This window comes from Temnothorax longispinosus, chromosome 8, assembly GCF_030848805.1.
Source record: "Temnothorax longispinosus isolate EJ_2023e chromosome 8, Tlon_JGU_v1, whole genome shotgun sequence".
In the NCBI taxonomy this organism is placed as follows: Eukaryota; Metazoa; Arthropoda; class Insecta; order Hymenoptera; family Formicidae; genus Temnothorax; species Temnothorax longispinosus.
The window spans coordinates 644,534-658,991 of record NC_092365.1 but is presented as its reverse complement, the minus strand read 5'-3'; the positions used below and the strand labels follow the sequence as shown (position 1 = coordinate 658,991).

Sequence of the window (14,458 nt, the reverse complement as noted above, 5' to 3'; positions counted from 1 at the left end):
GTCGGTCGTAATCGACCCTGGACTGTGACTGGAAACCGTTGTAATTTCAGCGAGTACGAATACACACGAAAATGATCCTTCCCGCTGAAGGAATCAACGCTCGCGTGCTTTTCCTTGGAAAAACGGATCGATAACTTTTCATAATTACGTCGCGCATGCCTACGAGGGAGATTTTGACGGGAATCTGGACGGTACAAATGTGCGACAGTTTTGTCAAATAAACCCCGCGCGATCGTAACATTCGTAGCGTCGCTAGTGGTCGCTAGTCGAGACAGTTCCGTCAAGTGAATTTCCTGCAATCGTAAGTCGGCAGGGCCTCCGGCCTACGGCCTACGACCTTCGCCGACGGATGACGCCAGCAGTTCCAGCGGTCGCGCTCGAGCGCGGTAATTATTCAGTGGGTTGCCGGGCAACTAGACGCGAGACGCGACTCCGAACTCCGACTCGTGTTCTCGTGTCTCGACTCTCGTGTCTCCCGTCTCCTGTCTCCGTCTCCGGTCTCGTTCGAAGCGCGACGATGCGTTCAGGCGGCACCGGCGCGGTGGCGGCGGCGGTGGAGGGCTCCCGAAGTTGAATTTAATATACGTTCGTCGTCCAAGAATATCCACGCCGCGACCGCCTGGAAGACAGCCGAGTGAGCCGGCGGACTGGCAGAGGCAGAGCCGCAGAGGCACTACGCGGCGAGTAGCCGTCCAAGCAACAAGCGTGCTCGACTGCTCGCGTACCGCGTACGGCGCGTACTTGTCGCGATCGACCTCGGTCCTCGGTCCTCGGTCCTCGGTCAGTTGGATAGTTGGATTGAGCGTAACGTCTCGATCGGACGCTCGGCTGGCTGGCTGCAGACTCGAAGGACTCGCCACCGATTGACTCCGCTCCGCTTCGCCGCTCTCGCCGATCGCTCGCACAGCGCTGCGCGAGCGAGTTTAGCCGCGGCGAGGAAACGCGAGTGCATCCTCGGATCCGATCCGCGTGTACAAAAACGCCGCATCGGCGGCGGTGCGCTTTGCTTTACCCTCCTCTGCTACTTAACGACCGATCGGCCGCCCGGCCGACCGTCGTAAACCGGTTTCAAGGCGCATAGGCACGGTGGAGGCACGGCCCGCGCGCGGGCCTCCTCGTGCTCTCGAGAGAATGCTCTGAACCGCGGCGAGAGCTTACGCGCGCGCGCGCGCGCGTACCGCGTCCACCTTCGGTTGGCTCCCGTTTGTCGTTCGCGTTCGCGCGCGGCGATAGAACACGCAACCGGCAGCGTGCGCGCCTTGTGTGTATCTCGCGTCGCTTCACGTCACGTCGGATCTCGGATCTCGTGTAACGCCGAGTGCGAGTGCGTGTGAGTGCGTGCGTGCGTACGAGCGAGCGCATCTGCCCGTGGGAAAGAGAGAGCCCGAGGAAATCAAGGTCCGCACTTTGCCGTCGCCGGCGCGGGATCATGGACGAGGAAGAGATCGACGGCGTCAAGTCACCCATCAAGCGGCTCGGCTCCACGCGGAAGCTGCTCGTCTTCAACAGTGAGTTTCTCTTTTTCACACGACTTTACTTTACTTTACTTAACTATTACGTTTACTATTATGTTCCAATCTCTGCGTATGTGCGAGATGTGAATTTCGATAGTTTCGCTTCTGTCAGGTGCTCTCCTAAAATAAACATTTTCCGATAATCGATCATTACCGCGTCAAAGCGATAACGACGCTCTCCCGAGACTTTAGCGCTGTAGCTTTTCTCAAGTATCGGCGAATTTTTGAGTCGCAGTAAATCTCACATAAAAATATAGCAACAGATTATTCTACGTTCTTAAATGTCAGGGAAACTAAACCGAAACTAAAACTTCGCCCTTTGAAAGAACCGTGTTGTCGCGAGAAAAAGGAACATTTAATGCACAAAATCGTTCGCTCGGGACGCAAAACTGGTATTTGTGATCTTTAGTTCTTTTCTACGAAACTGTCTGAGAATCTTTAACTTTTTGCGACCTACGTCGAATTAGCCTCGACACGGTCGAATAATTTTCTTCGAACATACAAGATTATAATCGACAAGCTATAGTTTGAGAGAATCTCTGTAAATATTCCTCCAAGTAATACAAATTCTTTATTTTAGATCCGACGATTAAATGAAATTGAGGATGAAATACTTGATCTTCATTCATTGCAAGAAATAGTCTGGACCGTAAAGAGTTAACGTAACATCGACGTTTCATACGCGGTGACTTAGTAATGTCTTTAATTTAATATCTTTTAATTCCACATTTCGAGATCCGTGAGCGACCACGCAATGTCGCTTAAGAAAACTTTTAATAATTAGATTTTTTGTGATAAAAAAGAACGAATGTTCCGCGAATGTGTTGTTGCGAATGCTAGAATATTCTTTGAAAATGAAACGAACTGCGTATTAGGAATAACATATAGTAGGTACGTGTTTATGTCAGATCCGACGATTAGATAAAATTGAGGATGAGTACGTGATCTTCGCTCGTTTGCTAGAAATAGTCTGGACCGTAAAGAGAGTTGCTGACACATTATTTCACATGCAATGACCTAGTATTTTGAGTCTTCTTTAATTTATATTTTGAGGCCCGTGCATGAGCACAACCAATGTCGCTTTAGAAAACTGTTAATAATTAGATTTTTTATGATTAAAAAAAACGAGTCCCGTGAATCTTGGTGGCGGGATATTCTTTGAAAGTGAAACAAATTGTATACTGGCGTCTACTCTAATTTTAATAGGTGAAATCATTATTTGCTACGCAGAGAGAGCGATTTCGAAGAAAAATAAAGCATTAGCTCTCGTCGTAAGCAATAAGCGGGTTCTCATCGCAATGTTTGCTTTTTTTCTCGCATACTCTCACGTAATAACACGCGTCGTCTAGATAACGATTTCGGAGGCGAAACGCCGAGTTCCGCGGGTGATAACGATTTACAATCAGCTACCTCGACCACGAGTAAAACGAATCGCAAATGAGTCTATTTCGGCGTCATCGAGCTCGAGACGTGTCGTAATCCACTTCGCGAAGATTAACGAGCGCGATTCCGATGTGCGAACAGGTGCGATTTGTTTGTCCATGAGGCATAATACGCAAAACGGCAGGTTACCAATTTCGTTGGGCGTAACGCGAAAAGGAAATGACGGAGCCTCTCCGTTTTGAGTCTCGTGGAAACGGGTGCTGTTTCGGAATCGTTTGTACGTGTTTGTATCGCCGGTAGTTTCGTTTGTAGTTTTAAAGGGGTGCGTGTACGGGAATTTTCAAAATAAGATGAGTCGCATAAAAATATGCAATAAAAATCAGATTTTACGCTAAGAGTTATCTTCGCCGTTCTTAGAGATATTTTAAATCCGCAAACGGGTGCTGTTTCGGAATCGTTTGTACGTCTTTGTATGGCCGCTAGATTCGTTTGTAGTTTTAAAGGGGTGATTGTACGGGAATTTCAAAATAAGATGAGTCGCATGGAAATATGCAATAAAAATCAGATTTTACGGTAAGAGTTATCTCCGCCGTTCTTAGAGATATTTTAAATCCGCAAACGGGTGCTGTTTCGGAATCGTTTGTACGTCTTTGTATGGCCGTCAGTTTCGTTTGTAGTTTTAAAGGGGTGATTGTACGGGAATTTCAAAATAAGATGAGTCGCATGGAAATATGCAATAAAAATCAGATTTTACGGTAAGAGTTATCTCCGCCGTTCTTAGAGATATTTTAAATCCGCAAACGGGTGCTGTTTCGGAATCGTTTGTACGTCTTTGTATGGCCGCTAGTTTCGTTTGTAGTTTTAAAGGGGTGATTGTACGGGAATTTCAAAATAAGATGAGTCGCATGGAAATATGCAATAAAAATCAGATTTTACGGTAAGAGTTATCTCCGCCGTTCTTAGAGATATTTTAAATCCGCAAACGGGTGCTGTTTCGGAATCGTTTGTACGTCTTTGTATGGCCGTCAGTTTCGTTTGTAGTTTTAAAGGGGTGATTGTACGGGAATTTCAAAATAAGACGAGTCGCATGGAAATATGCAATAAAAATCAGATTTTACGGTAAGAGTTATCTCCGCCGTTCTTAGAGATATTTTAAATCCGCAAACGGGTGCTGTTTCGGAATCGTTTGTACGTCTTTGTATGGCCGCTAGATTCGTTTGTAGTTTTAAAGGGGTGATTGTACGGGAATTTCAAAATAAGATGAGTCGCATGGAAATATGCAATAAAAATTAGATTTTACGGTAAGAGTTATCTCCGCCGTTCTTAGAGATATTTTAAATCCGCAAACGGGTGCTGTTTCGGAATCGTTTGTACGTCTTTGTATGGCCGCTAGTTTTGTTTGTAGTTTTAAAGGGGTGATTGTACGGGAATTTTAAAATAAGATGAGTCGCATGGAAATATGCAATAAAAATCAGATTTTACGGTAAGAGTTATCTCCGCCGTTCTTAGAGATATTTTAAATCCGCAAACGGGTGCTGTTTCGGAATCGTTTGTACGTCTTTGTATGGCCGCTAGTTTCGTTTGTAGTTTTAAAGGGGTGATTGTACGGGAATTTCAAAATAAGATGAGTCGCATGGAAATATGCAATAAAAATCAGATTTTACGGTAAGAGTTATCTCCGCCGTTCTTAGAGATATTTTAAATCCGCAAACGGGTGCTGTTTCGGAATCGTTTGTTCGTGTTTGTATCGCCGCTAGTTTCGTTTGTAGTTTTAAAGGCGTGCGTGTACGGGAATTTTCAAAATAAGATGAGTCGCATAAAAATATGCAATAAAAATCAGATTTTACGCTAAGAGTTATCTTCGCCGTTCTTAGAGATATTTTAAATCCGCGTAGACGGACAGTGCGGTGCCGGTTCATGTAAAACGCATACCAACGTAAATATGTCATTACGTCAAATCCGTCCGAAAAGTTGCAGGCGGATGTCGGACAGAATTACCTCGTTTCTCAACCCACGCAATTCGTCGAAGCGATTCAAATACAAGGAAAGCGAGAAATGCACCAACTTTTAATCGTTATTATAATTTATCGTTACTTTACATTCACGTGTTAATTATATTATATTATCGTTAACTTCTTATTAAGAAGCAAGAATGAGTTTGATTAGATAATATAATAACGCGGTCATCGACTTCTTAAAGAGAAATGGTCCGATTGAAACTGCACGGTGTACTTTACGTTCCTGGTTACGTAAAGTCACGCGATTGAAATATATTAATATATTAATGTCAATATTTTAAAAATGTCAAACTTCTGTTACCCCCTTTTAAATAAAATACGGTACAAGTTACAATCGACGGAGCTCATATTTGCGAGAGGTGTCTCATATTTAAAACGCGCGAACGTTACGCGTGACCCGCATGCGGAAAACGGCGAGATAAAAATTGACGTTTGCGACAAATTTCACTCGAAAGATGTTTAATTAATGACGGTAGAAACTAGGCGTCCGATCGATTTGCAAATAAACGCGTCGTTCCGCATGAGGAGAGGAGAAACGGGTCGTGCGCGAAGCGAAGCCGCGATCTTCGCCGGGATGTGAAGGCGATTCCTTATCTCGTGAAGGGATTTTTCTCGCGGTCCGCGTTTCATCTATTAATTTCATGAATACGATATTCGATCGTTCTGGCTATCTTCTTGCGAAACCGAATCGAAAGCTTCGTTAATCTTGAGCACCTTTTTAAATAATTTAGGATAAAACAGTCACTCACGCATAAATTTACATTGCTTTCTTCATTGCTGTTATTGCGATCGATAGTTGTTTTAACTCCTTTTCAATATCATCTGCTGCTGCAATTAATCTAAAGTGATCATGCTCAGTTCGTACAAGTCATGTGCATACAAGTCATGAATTATAAAACATGATATAATGCGCCATGGAAAATTACTATTGTCGTGAGTCTCTATGACATCATTAACGCTATGGAAAGCTACATCGCGAGAAGTCTAATGAATCATCGGTTGATGATTGCGGTTTGACGATTTTTGTCCGATAGAAGAGCGAGATAGTCCATCGACTTTCCAGAATAATTTGCGTTTAAGCCGCAAAGAAATTGCGCGTTTATTAGTATCGTGAGCGCGCCGTCATTGTCGCTGGTGGACCACAGTGAGAGGCGATCAAGTGCAGACAGTTGCACCACTATTGGAATGCCGGTGTCGACGAAGGCTGCAACGTGCAGCAGGCACTCGAATCGCTTTCGGATCACACGTTGATTCAAACTCGGCTCGAGAGATCGAATATTCGCGGAGAACGATATACTTGCAATCGCGTCTGTGATCGAAAAATTGCTCCTTATTGTTAGTTAGCAAATATGTCATATGCATATCGTCTCACAAGTGTTCCCACAAAAATCTGAATTTCTACATTGAGATTAATCACGTGTTTGATTCTTTTACGGGATTTAATGATTGATCGCTTTAACGAGCGTCTATCGCTTCAACGAAGCGTGTTATTTCAGCCTTCAATTTCACGCTTGTTTTTGTATATTTAACCAAATATTTCATTAGTAAACCGAGGCTTCGTTAATCGAAAGAAAACAGTTCATTCAGGATTTTTTTTCTTCATCTTGATCATTCAATGGACTTGCCGATCAATCTCGTTTCTCATTAGCATTATTGATACAGCTGCAGCTTTAGAAATGCATGTATGCATAGATCGCTTTCGCAGGCCAGAGGAAAAAGACCTCTATCCATAACACAGACGGGGATAATATACATCACGCGACAGATAAAATTTATTTTCTCCAGCATCACGTAAGCCCCGGACTACTTTGATAAAACTTCACGCAAAGATCCCCGCTTTTTCACAGAAATATTAATCTATCAGGACTTTCTAATCGCGCATTGGCGTAGACGGTCGGTTTAATTCCTATAACAGGCCACGACGACGACGCGGACGGCCTGGCGAGATTTCACGCAGCAGCGCGTATTGCAATGCAGATATTCCTCGTGACCTCATTACGAAATATTTCAATATCCTTTAATGTCGCACTGGAAGTAGTTTATAGCGAAAGTACCCCGCAGCTTCGTAAAAATATTAAAAATAACATAATATGAAAAACGATGTGCAGAAAGAAATAAAAAAATATTCCTTTGTGTGGAACAAGTATGATACGCGATGTATTTCGAATCGAGCCATTCGCTCGAACAATTTTTTCGTCTAGTTCTCGCAGAAGAATCTCTTGAATCATCGTGTTTCTTTCTTTTTCTCTTTTACCGCAGTCGTAGAAAGATAATGAAAAATTTCAAGGAAGTTTTGGATGCGGCAAGGTGTGCCACGTTACAATGGCGCGGCGTCGAAAGCACAGATCCGACGATGAATTCATTGTACTCGCGAGCGCTCGTTCACGAGGCCCTTCCGTTACCTGGCCCTGGCCGAACCTTTCGACCCTTCCAATGAGATAAAACGAACGCTTTCCGGCCTACGGGTCTGGCCCTTGCCACTGTGCCGGCTGGTAAGCGTAAGCACACACGCAACGCGCGTCCACACATCGCACTCACATTGCACGCCGCGTGTATACGAACGTGCGTGCGCGGAAGAAAACAGGAGAACGTCGAAAGGGAAAGAAAGTAGTGAGGTCTCGCGTAGACGTTGGTATTCACAGCTCATTTCGACGCCGTGTTTAGAATAAATACTAAAAATAGTATTTCATTGTAAATATTGTTTATCCACTACAGATCGCGTTAATAAACGCGAAGCGAGAATTTAAAAAACCGATCAGATAAATCTTATTTTGTATCTTCGTTCAAACGTAGTTAGTCAAAGTTTCTACAGTTTATTCGTCTAATATTGCTATTATTCTCGATACTCTCGATCACTTACGTCCATTTCTATCGATGCAGATTAATTTTAATCTCAGTTCTAGTTCTAAGAATTAGAGAATGACAAAAAGTAAGTTAAACCGAGAGTAAAATTTTTCTAGAAAATAGGTGGAAATAGACATTAATATATTTGCTAATTGCTAGTATCACCTGCTGCATTTGCTAAACGCGCGCGACGACAGAATGGAAACCAACGTCAATGCGAAAGAGAGATATATGTATACTATGTTTACGCGAGTGTTATATTTCTGTAGTAACTTACGATAATTTACTCGTTCGCGCACTCTCAGAAAAGATTTCTATAGATACAATACTATTAGGATTGAAATAGGGCCAATCATATTTAGAATTGAAAGAAGAATATTTTAATCTTAAATAGAGGAATTCTTAAATCTAGAATAATTCTGAGAAAATTAGAGGGGTAGCATCAAGATTATTTTATTCTAGATTTAAGAATTCCTCTATTTAAGATTAAAATATTCTTTTTTCTAAAAGTCTAATTTAAGAATTCCTCTATTTAAGATTAAAATATTCTTCTTTCAATACTAAATATGATTGGCCCTGTTTCGATCCTAATAATATTGTATCTAGAAATCTTTTTTAAGAGAGTGCGCAGAGTGAATTATCATAAGTTACTAGAAAACTCCGTTTACGCGGAGGACGTATCGTAAGTTACTACAGAAGTAACGCTCACGTAAACCTAGTATCAGATTGTCACTTTTAGTACAAGTCTTTTGTTTCATTGCATCTGCGTGGATGAGTGCGTGCGTACGTTCGTTCGTGAGTGCATGCGTACGTGCGTGGTTTCAAGTGCGATACCGAGGCGCGTGCGCGTGCGTCTCACGTGTGGGTGTCCACGTGTATGTGAATCGCCGTTGCAGCGTCCTTTTTCGCGCACACTTACGTCTCTCGTTGTGCATACATGCGTGCGTGCGTGCGTGCATGCGTGTGTGTTTGTCTGTGCGCATAAGGCGGCGCACGTATAACGGCCACCGTCTGCCGTAATATCGATCTCGTTAACCAGTCAGTTGTGTGTACGCGCCGCCGGTTATGCACCTCCCGCACGGTACACAAGGCCCCAGTGCCGTGCCCCGCAAAATACAGTACCCCTTCACCTCCACGTTGCTGCAGATCGCGTTCGCCACGTTTTTATCGGTTGAAATGTATTTTTAGTCAGTTGCCGAGAAAACGGAAAAACCTTCTTATATTTCTCAATCTTTCAGAGTATTTTTATCTTATTTCGAACAATCGCATAACAAAGAGGGGATTTAAAGGAGAGGAGGGTTATTTAAAAATCAGAACCGTGTACACGGCCTTCACGAATATTACGTTGTTTCGGATATAGTGTATTGGATGATGATACGGATATCGATATGCATAATAAATGCGGAGCGGTTTTCAGTCTCGAAATAGGAATTATAAAAATTATTTTAAATTGTTAAATTAGCCGGTTCGCCTTGTACATTTCGATAACTGCTGCGATCTGCTTGCGGTTCGGTGAAATAAGCAAGCTATTTGTTGGTAAATTTACGTTTTATCGCAGAATTATATTAGCGTTGCAGAAAGATTCGTACCGATCGGTCGGTTTAATGTGCAAAACCATTTCGCGCAATGCATTCGCCGCGCCGCGCACTTCGATCAGTTCTATCAGAATTCCAAACGCGCTTTCACGCTTCTTCCTCGCTTAGCGCCTCGCTGGTATAATGTAAATCGCATAAATTTCTTCGGCGGCGGATAAGGGTGAATAATTCGTGGAATTTAAATGGGAATGTATAATAAATGATAACTATATATTAAAAAATTGCGCCAGAGTATAGTAGAACTAAACGAGCTAGTGCACTTTTTTCAGTAATTCTAATAATTTTAGTACCTACACATTGTGGAACAAAATTTAATTTTTTTTATCTCGAGCAAAAATCTACGCGAAATAGTGTCAAAGGTGAAATGTGAAATCACTGCTCCAGCGATATTAATTTCGTATATATAACATAACATTAATTGCACCGACAATAAATAAAGTAACACGTGTTAACACGTGTTAACAATACCACCTCGTCGTTTAGGCCTTTCTTCTCTTTTCGTATCGGTAGAACGTGTCCTTCGGATGACGATCTAAAAATAAGAAACGCTTGAAAGAAACGTTTTCTACGGCTCCTCTCCACTTGTTCACCATAAATACGTTAGACGGCCTCATATATATCGACTCCATTCCCGCGGCGATCCCATCGACAACGGAATCGCTTAAACGCGCGCGTACCAAAATATTTTCTCAAGCAAACAAGCACCGAAGATTGCTATTATTTTAGAGCACGCGCACGTGTGTTTGCGTCGCAGATTATACAGAGTATAATCCCGATGACCTCGCTCTGGATTTTCGCGATTAATCTTGGATAAACTTCGAATCAAGTTTTCCATAGTGCGACATGTGATTTCGAGACATATTATCTTCAAATGTGAAAAATTACTTTCTTCTGTTAAGTATTTTATCAATACACGTCTCACCGCGTGTGTTATTTCGCAAACATTCTGATAAACTATGCGCCGCTCTCTTCTCCACGATAGCGATGCGGAGAAGTCGGCGGAAGAAAGTAAGAAAACGCCGACGACGACGCGGCGCTTCCTGTCCCCGGATATTTTTACAAACGGCAGCAGTCGTTTTCTCGCGAGTCAAAAGGGGCGGTCTTTCGTTCGAACACGTGCATCCCTTATGGCCAGGCGCGTGCATTCAAGTGCATGACGTACCAATAAAGTGGAAACTGGTAGTGTGTAATATCGCGTTTTTTTGCAACGACGAGAGAATTGCCTTCTAATGACCACGGGAAATAATAATAAACGGAAGGTTTTTTCCGCTTCTCGGCACTCCGTTTTCGCGCACGAGATCGAGAGGCATCGAGAATTATCTCACACTTTCGCTCCGCACGACTACTTATGATCACGTAAAAACGCATCAACTGTCACTTTCTTCCAGAGCGCGTTACCGCGCCGATTAAAATGGATTTCACGAACAATGATGTTTGATGTTTCCCGCATCATTACGCGTAAAACATAATTATTTTCTTATGTGCTTTTTGTGTAATTATCCTTTGTATTTTTTTAACAGCGTTTAGGAGAAATAAATTTAAAATAATTACAAGCGTAAAATAAAATAGCGCAAGAATAGAAAACGACGACCAATTTAAAAAAAAAATTTTTTAATTATCATTTAATTATTATCTCCGCTTTATGGTACAGATATTATCGCGACGTTAAAATTCAGGAGAGTGTTTACCGGTATCATCCGGAGTTGACCTCGCAGAGAATCCCCGAAAATCATTACTTCTGGCAACGCCAACGGCCGGGGTCACCCGTTTGCTCGAGTTCCGCACTTCCGGGATTCGAAAATTTAGGGCGCCTATCGGCCGACTGGCGCCGATTTGGCACACTTTCCCGACCTGTCGCAACGTATTTCGCGAGCCCTAAGCCCGCGGTGCGCACTGTGTGCTGTGTGTGTTTCGCGCCCAGCGGACCCTCTGGCCATAAATTCCGATCTCTCGCCCTCCGGAGAGCGGATCTTCACCCGAAACCTAACCCGCGCAACCCTCGTTATTGCAATTTTTATCCCGTGGCACAACCCCGTACCGTCCTTCGAACGGAAAGTTCTGGCGTACCGCGAATTTTTTATCTCCCTTTTATTTGTGATTTTTTTCTTTTCCCTTGAACTCCAACGATCTCAATTATCCTGCTCGAGGATTCTAACTCGCGCATTTCGTGATAATCTCGATTCCGCGCGGCATTCTCGGCATAAGTCTAAGAAAAAAATGTTTATGTTCCGCGTATTCTTGGCGCCACTTTACTCGGAATTTTTCCGGCATTCTTTGTCGTCCACGCTTCTGGAATCCCTAAATCGGGCAGAAATTTTCGTAATAATTTTAGCACTGTTCGTCTTAACATTCTTCCGGCGTCCTTCCGGCGTCCTCGAACCGTGGCCGTCTTTGTTCCACGACTTCCACGGGGCACGGACTGCGTGCGGCTTCGTAACGCAGGTATAGCACGTTCCTCCGGCTTTCTTCTCTTTCTCCTCTCTTTCGTCGGTCGGCCAACGACGTGCTGCTGCCGGATGCCACGCCCTATACGTGAAAAAGGCATAAAATCTCGTTACGACGGCCTAGTCAGGCCGAAAGATCATCGTTATCCCATGAGATACGATATATAAAATAAGATTAGAGTCCCGCGGACACGAAACTCGTCGCCGTCGCTCTCGTGACATATTTGAACATCAAATGATACGATATATAGCAAGTGTGCACATCGGCAATCAATAAATTGCGTTAATATCGTATATGACGTATATCTAACAATTACAACGCTTCTCTATTTAATTTCCCCCGATGAGTTGATAGTGTTCATATTATCGAGAAACAACCGCTGCTCGACTGCTCGACTGCTCGTTTTCCATCCGACTACAGCGCATTTTACGCCTTATCAAATCGACCGTCTCACAAGTCAGTCCTGTCAGCTTCTTTCTCGACGCTACTGACGATGGCATAATCGACCAACACAGTATATTCTTTGTAAAGAAGTCCCGTTCGCTATATGGTTGCACGAAAAACGTCTCGAGGCAAGGTCAATTGTGAATAGAAATGCCTTTACAGGGTACCGTAGAGATGTTTCGCCAGATGTTTCGCTAGAAATCATAGCTCGAGAGTATCTTCATATAGAGTATAAGATAAATCATATTATATCGCAAAAATTAAATTTTCCTGCAGTACGAAAAGGTCGCGTTTAAGATTCTTCTGTTAAAATGAAATTTCGTCTTTAACGACGAAAGTCGAGCCTGCAATGCTACAGGGACACTCTGTAGAGTCAGGCTTCATAGACTGACTGTGAGATTTATTCTGAAGTGCTCGTTCTCGCACGCATGGCTCTCATCTGCGAGGCACGTACGCGCACATCAAGTTCGAGGTGGCAGCAGAAAAGAAAGGGAGACAAGGGCGAGCTAGATGAAGAAGGGCTGGGGGGAAGACATTTGAATGCGCAAGAAAATTATCTCCGCTCTACTCTTTCTCGCACCCGGCGAGAACGATTATGCGCGCGCCGGCTGTCGCAGCTGTCGTCGGTTGCATCGCGTCGTCGCGTCGCCGAGAGTTAGTCGCGTGCTGCGTCTCGAAAACGTCGAATTTTCACCTGCACATTCCTATATATGCACACATATGGGGGCGCGTATCGCATTAATGGAACTGCGAGCCTGTCGCGATTTCGTTCGCCGCTCTCTGCTCGCAGTCGCCTCGCACGTTCAGCTGCTCGAGATAACGACTCATTGAATAATTCCGTGCGAGAAATAACGATAAAATGAAACAGCAGGTGACGGCAGGAGTTGAGATAAATGCAGAACAAAGCGTGATGAATTAATTAATAAAAATCGAATATCGAGATTCTGTTTCTCGTAAGAGAATCATTACGTTGAAAATATAAAAGTTTCAATAATCCGCATGATGTCAAGGTTTCATTACGCCGATAACAGAGGCTTTTATTTAAAAAATTGATTTTTTTTTTTTTTTCAAAGATTTTATACACAGCTGTTTTAACTTGATTTAATTCTGCGATTACAACACAGCAGTCTGAGGCGCTTATTTTTAAATCGGCATTTTAATCGCTGATTAAAAAAAAAATAGAGATTTTGAAGACTTTATGAGACGGTTCGAACGAGCCATTTTTTACCCGTGCGAGCGAATTACCAGCTCGCGAGTAGCCCGGCAACTCGGTATGAAAATCATATTAGTGGCGATCGGCATTTTACGACGCAATGAATCCCACAGCGATATTAGTTCTGATTTTTGCGCAACGCAATTTCCGAGTCACTGCGCTTCTGTTAAAAATATCCGCAGCTGCATCGCTATCATTGTTATCGCAAGCATAAAAGCGTTCAATATCGTCGAGAAATCTCCCCCGAGAAATCTTGAGCTGCGTAGCGAATAAAGACAAGAAAAAAATACACATAAAGCGGTTGTAATCAATCTCTTTTTCGGTACTCTTGCCAAATTACGATCGTTTTCCCATTCGGCTTTATCGCAAAGTTATTACATTGTTAATTATGCCCTTATTAATTGTGTCACTGTTATAAAATTTCAATATTATATTTTATTAATGTCTTATTAAGAAGTTAGAGATGAGCTTTCGGTAGCATGCGATGATTTCGATGATAGAATATAAATATTTTTCATGAGATATAAATTATAAATAATTTTCCTGATTCAATTTTAAATTAAATTTTTACTAAAGTCAGTTGAGATTATTTGCATACAGAGGATTTTTGTTTATTTATTTGCATTGGTGGGATTTTATTCGTCAGAACTCAAGCAATTTCCGGATTTTAATTTTGTTTTACAGTATTTCCTTTCCTAATTATTATCAAGTTATATTAATCGTCGAGAAGTTCGATGCTATAATATTTTTCCCGTTAACGATGAGACATTTTATATAGCATAACGTATACAAGCATTTGAATGCACAGACACAAGGAAGATAGGAATATAAAAGCTTCGTGCTTCTGGGTTTCGATCGCTGCCATTTCGAACAGTGGAAGCGAACAATAGAACCGCGGAAGCGAAAAGATATAAACATCGGAGGCGAGAGAATTGCTTTTTCGAAGTTTTATCGAAAATGAAAGTTTCTCGTCTATTCCGTTTTTCTGTCAATGCAAAAATG

The 14,458-nt window shown here is 42.7% G+C and overlaps 1 protein-coding gene across 1 annotated transcript in view; it reads left to right on the top strand.

Annotated features, from left to right (window-relative positions):
- The first annotated feature begins 489 nt into the window (after nucleotides 1–489).
- Nucleotides 490–14,458, top strand: part of LOC139818116 (SLIT-ROBO Rho GTPase-activating protein 1) — a 60,346-nt gene continuing 46,377 nt past the window's right edge. The window contains exon 1 of the mRNA XM_071786637.1: nucleotides 490–1,508. Within this exon, the coding sequence (XP_071642738.1) occupies nucleotides 1,430–1,508 (79 nt within the window). The 5' untranslated portion in view covers nucleotides 490–1,429. The remainder of the gene's footprint in view (nucleotides 1,509–14,458) is intronic.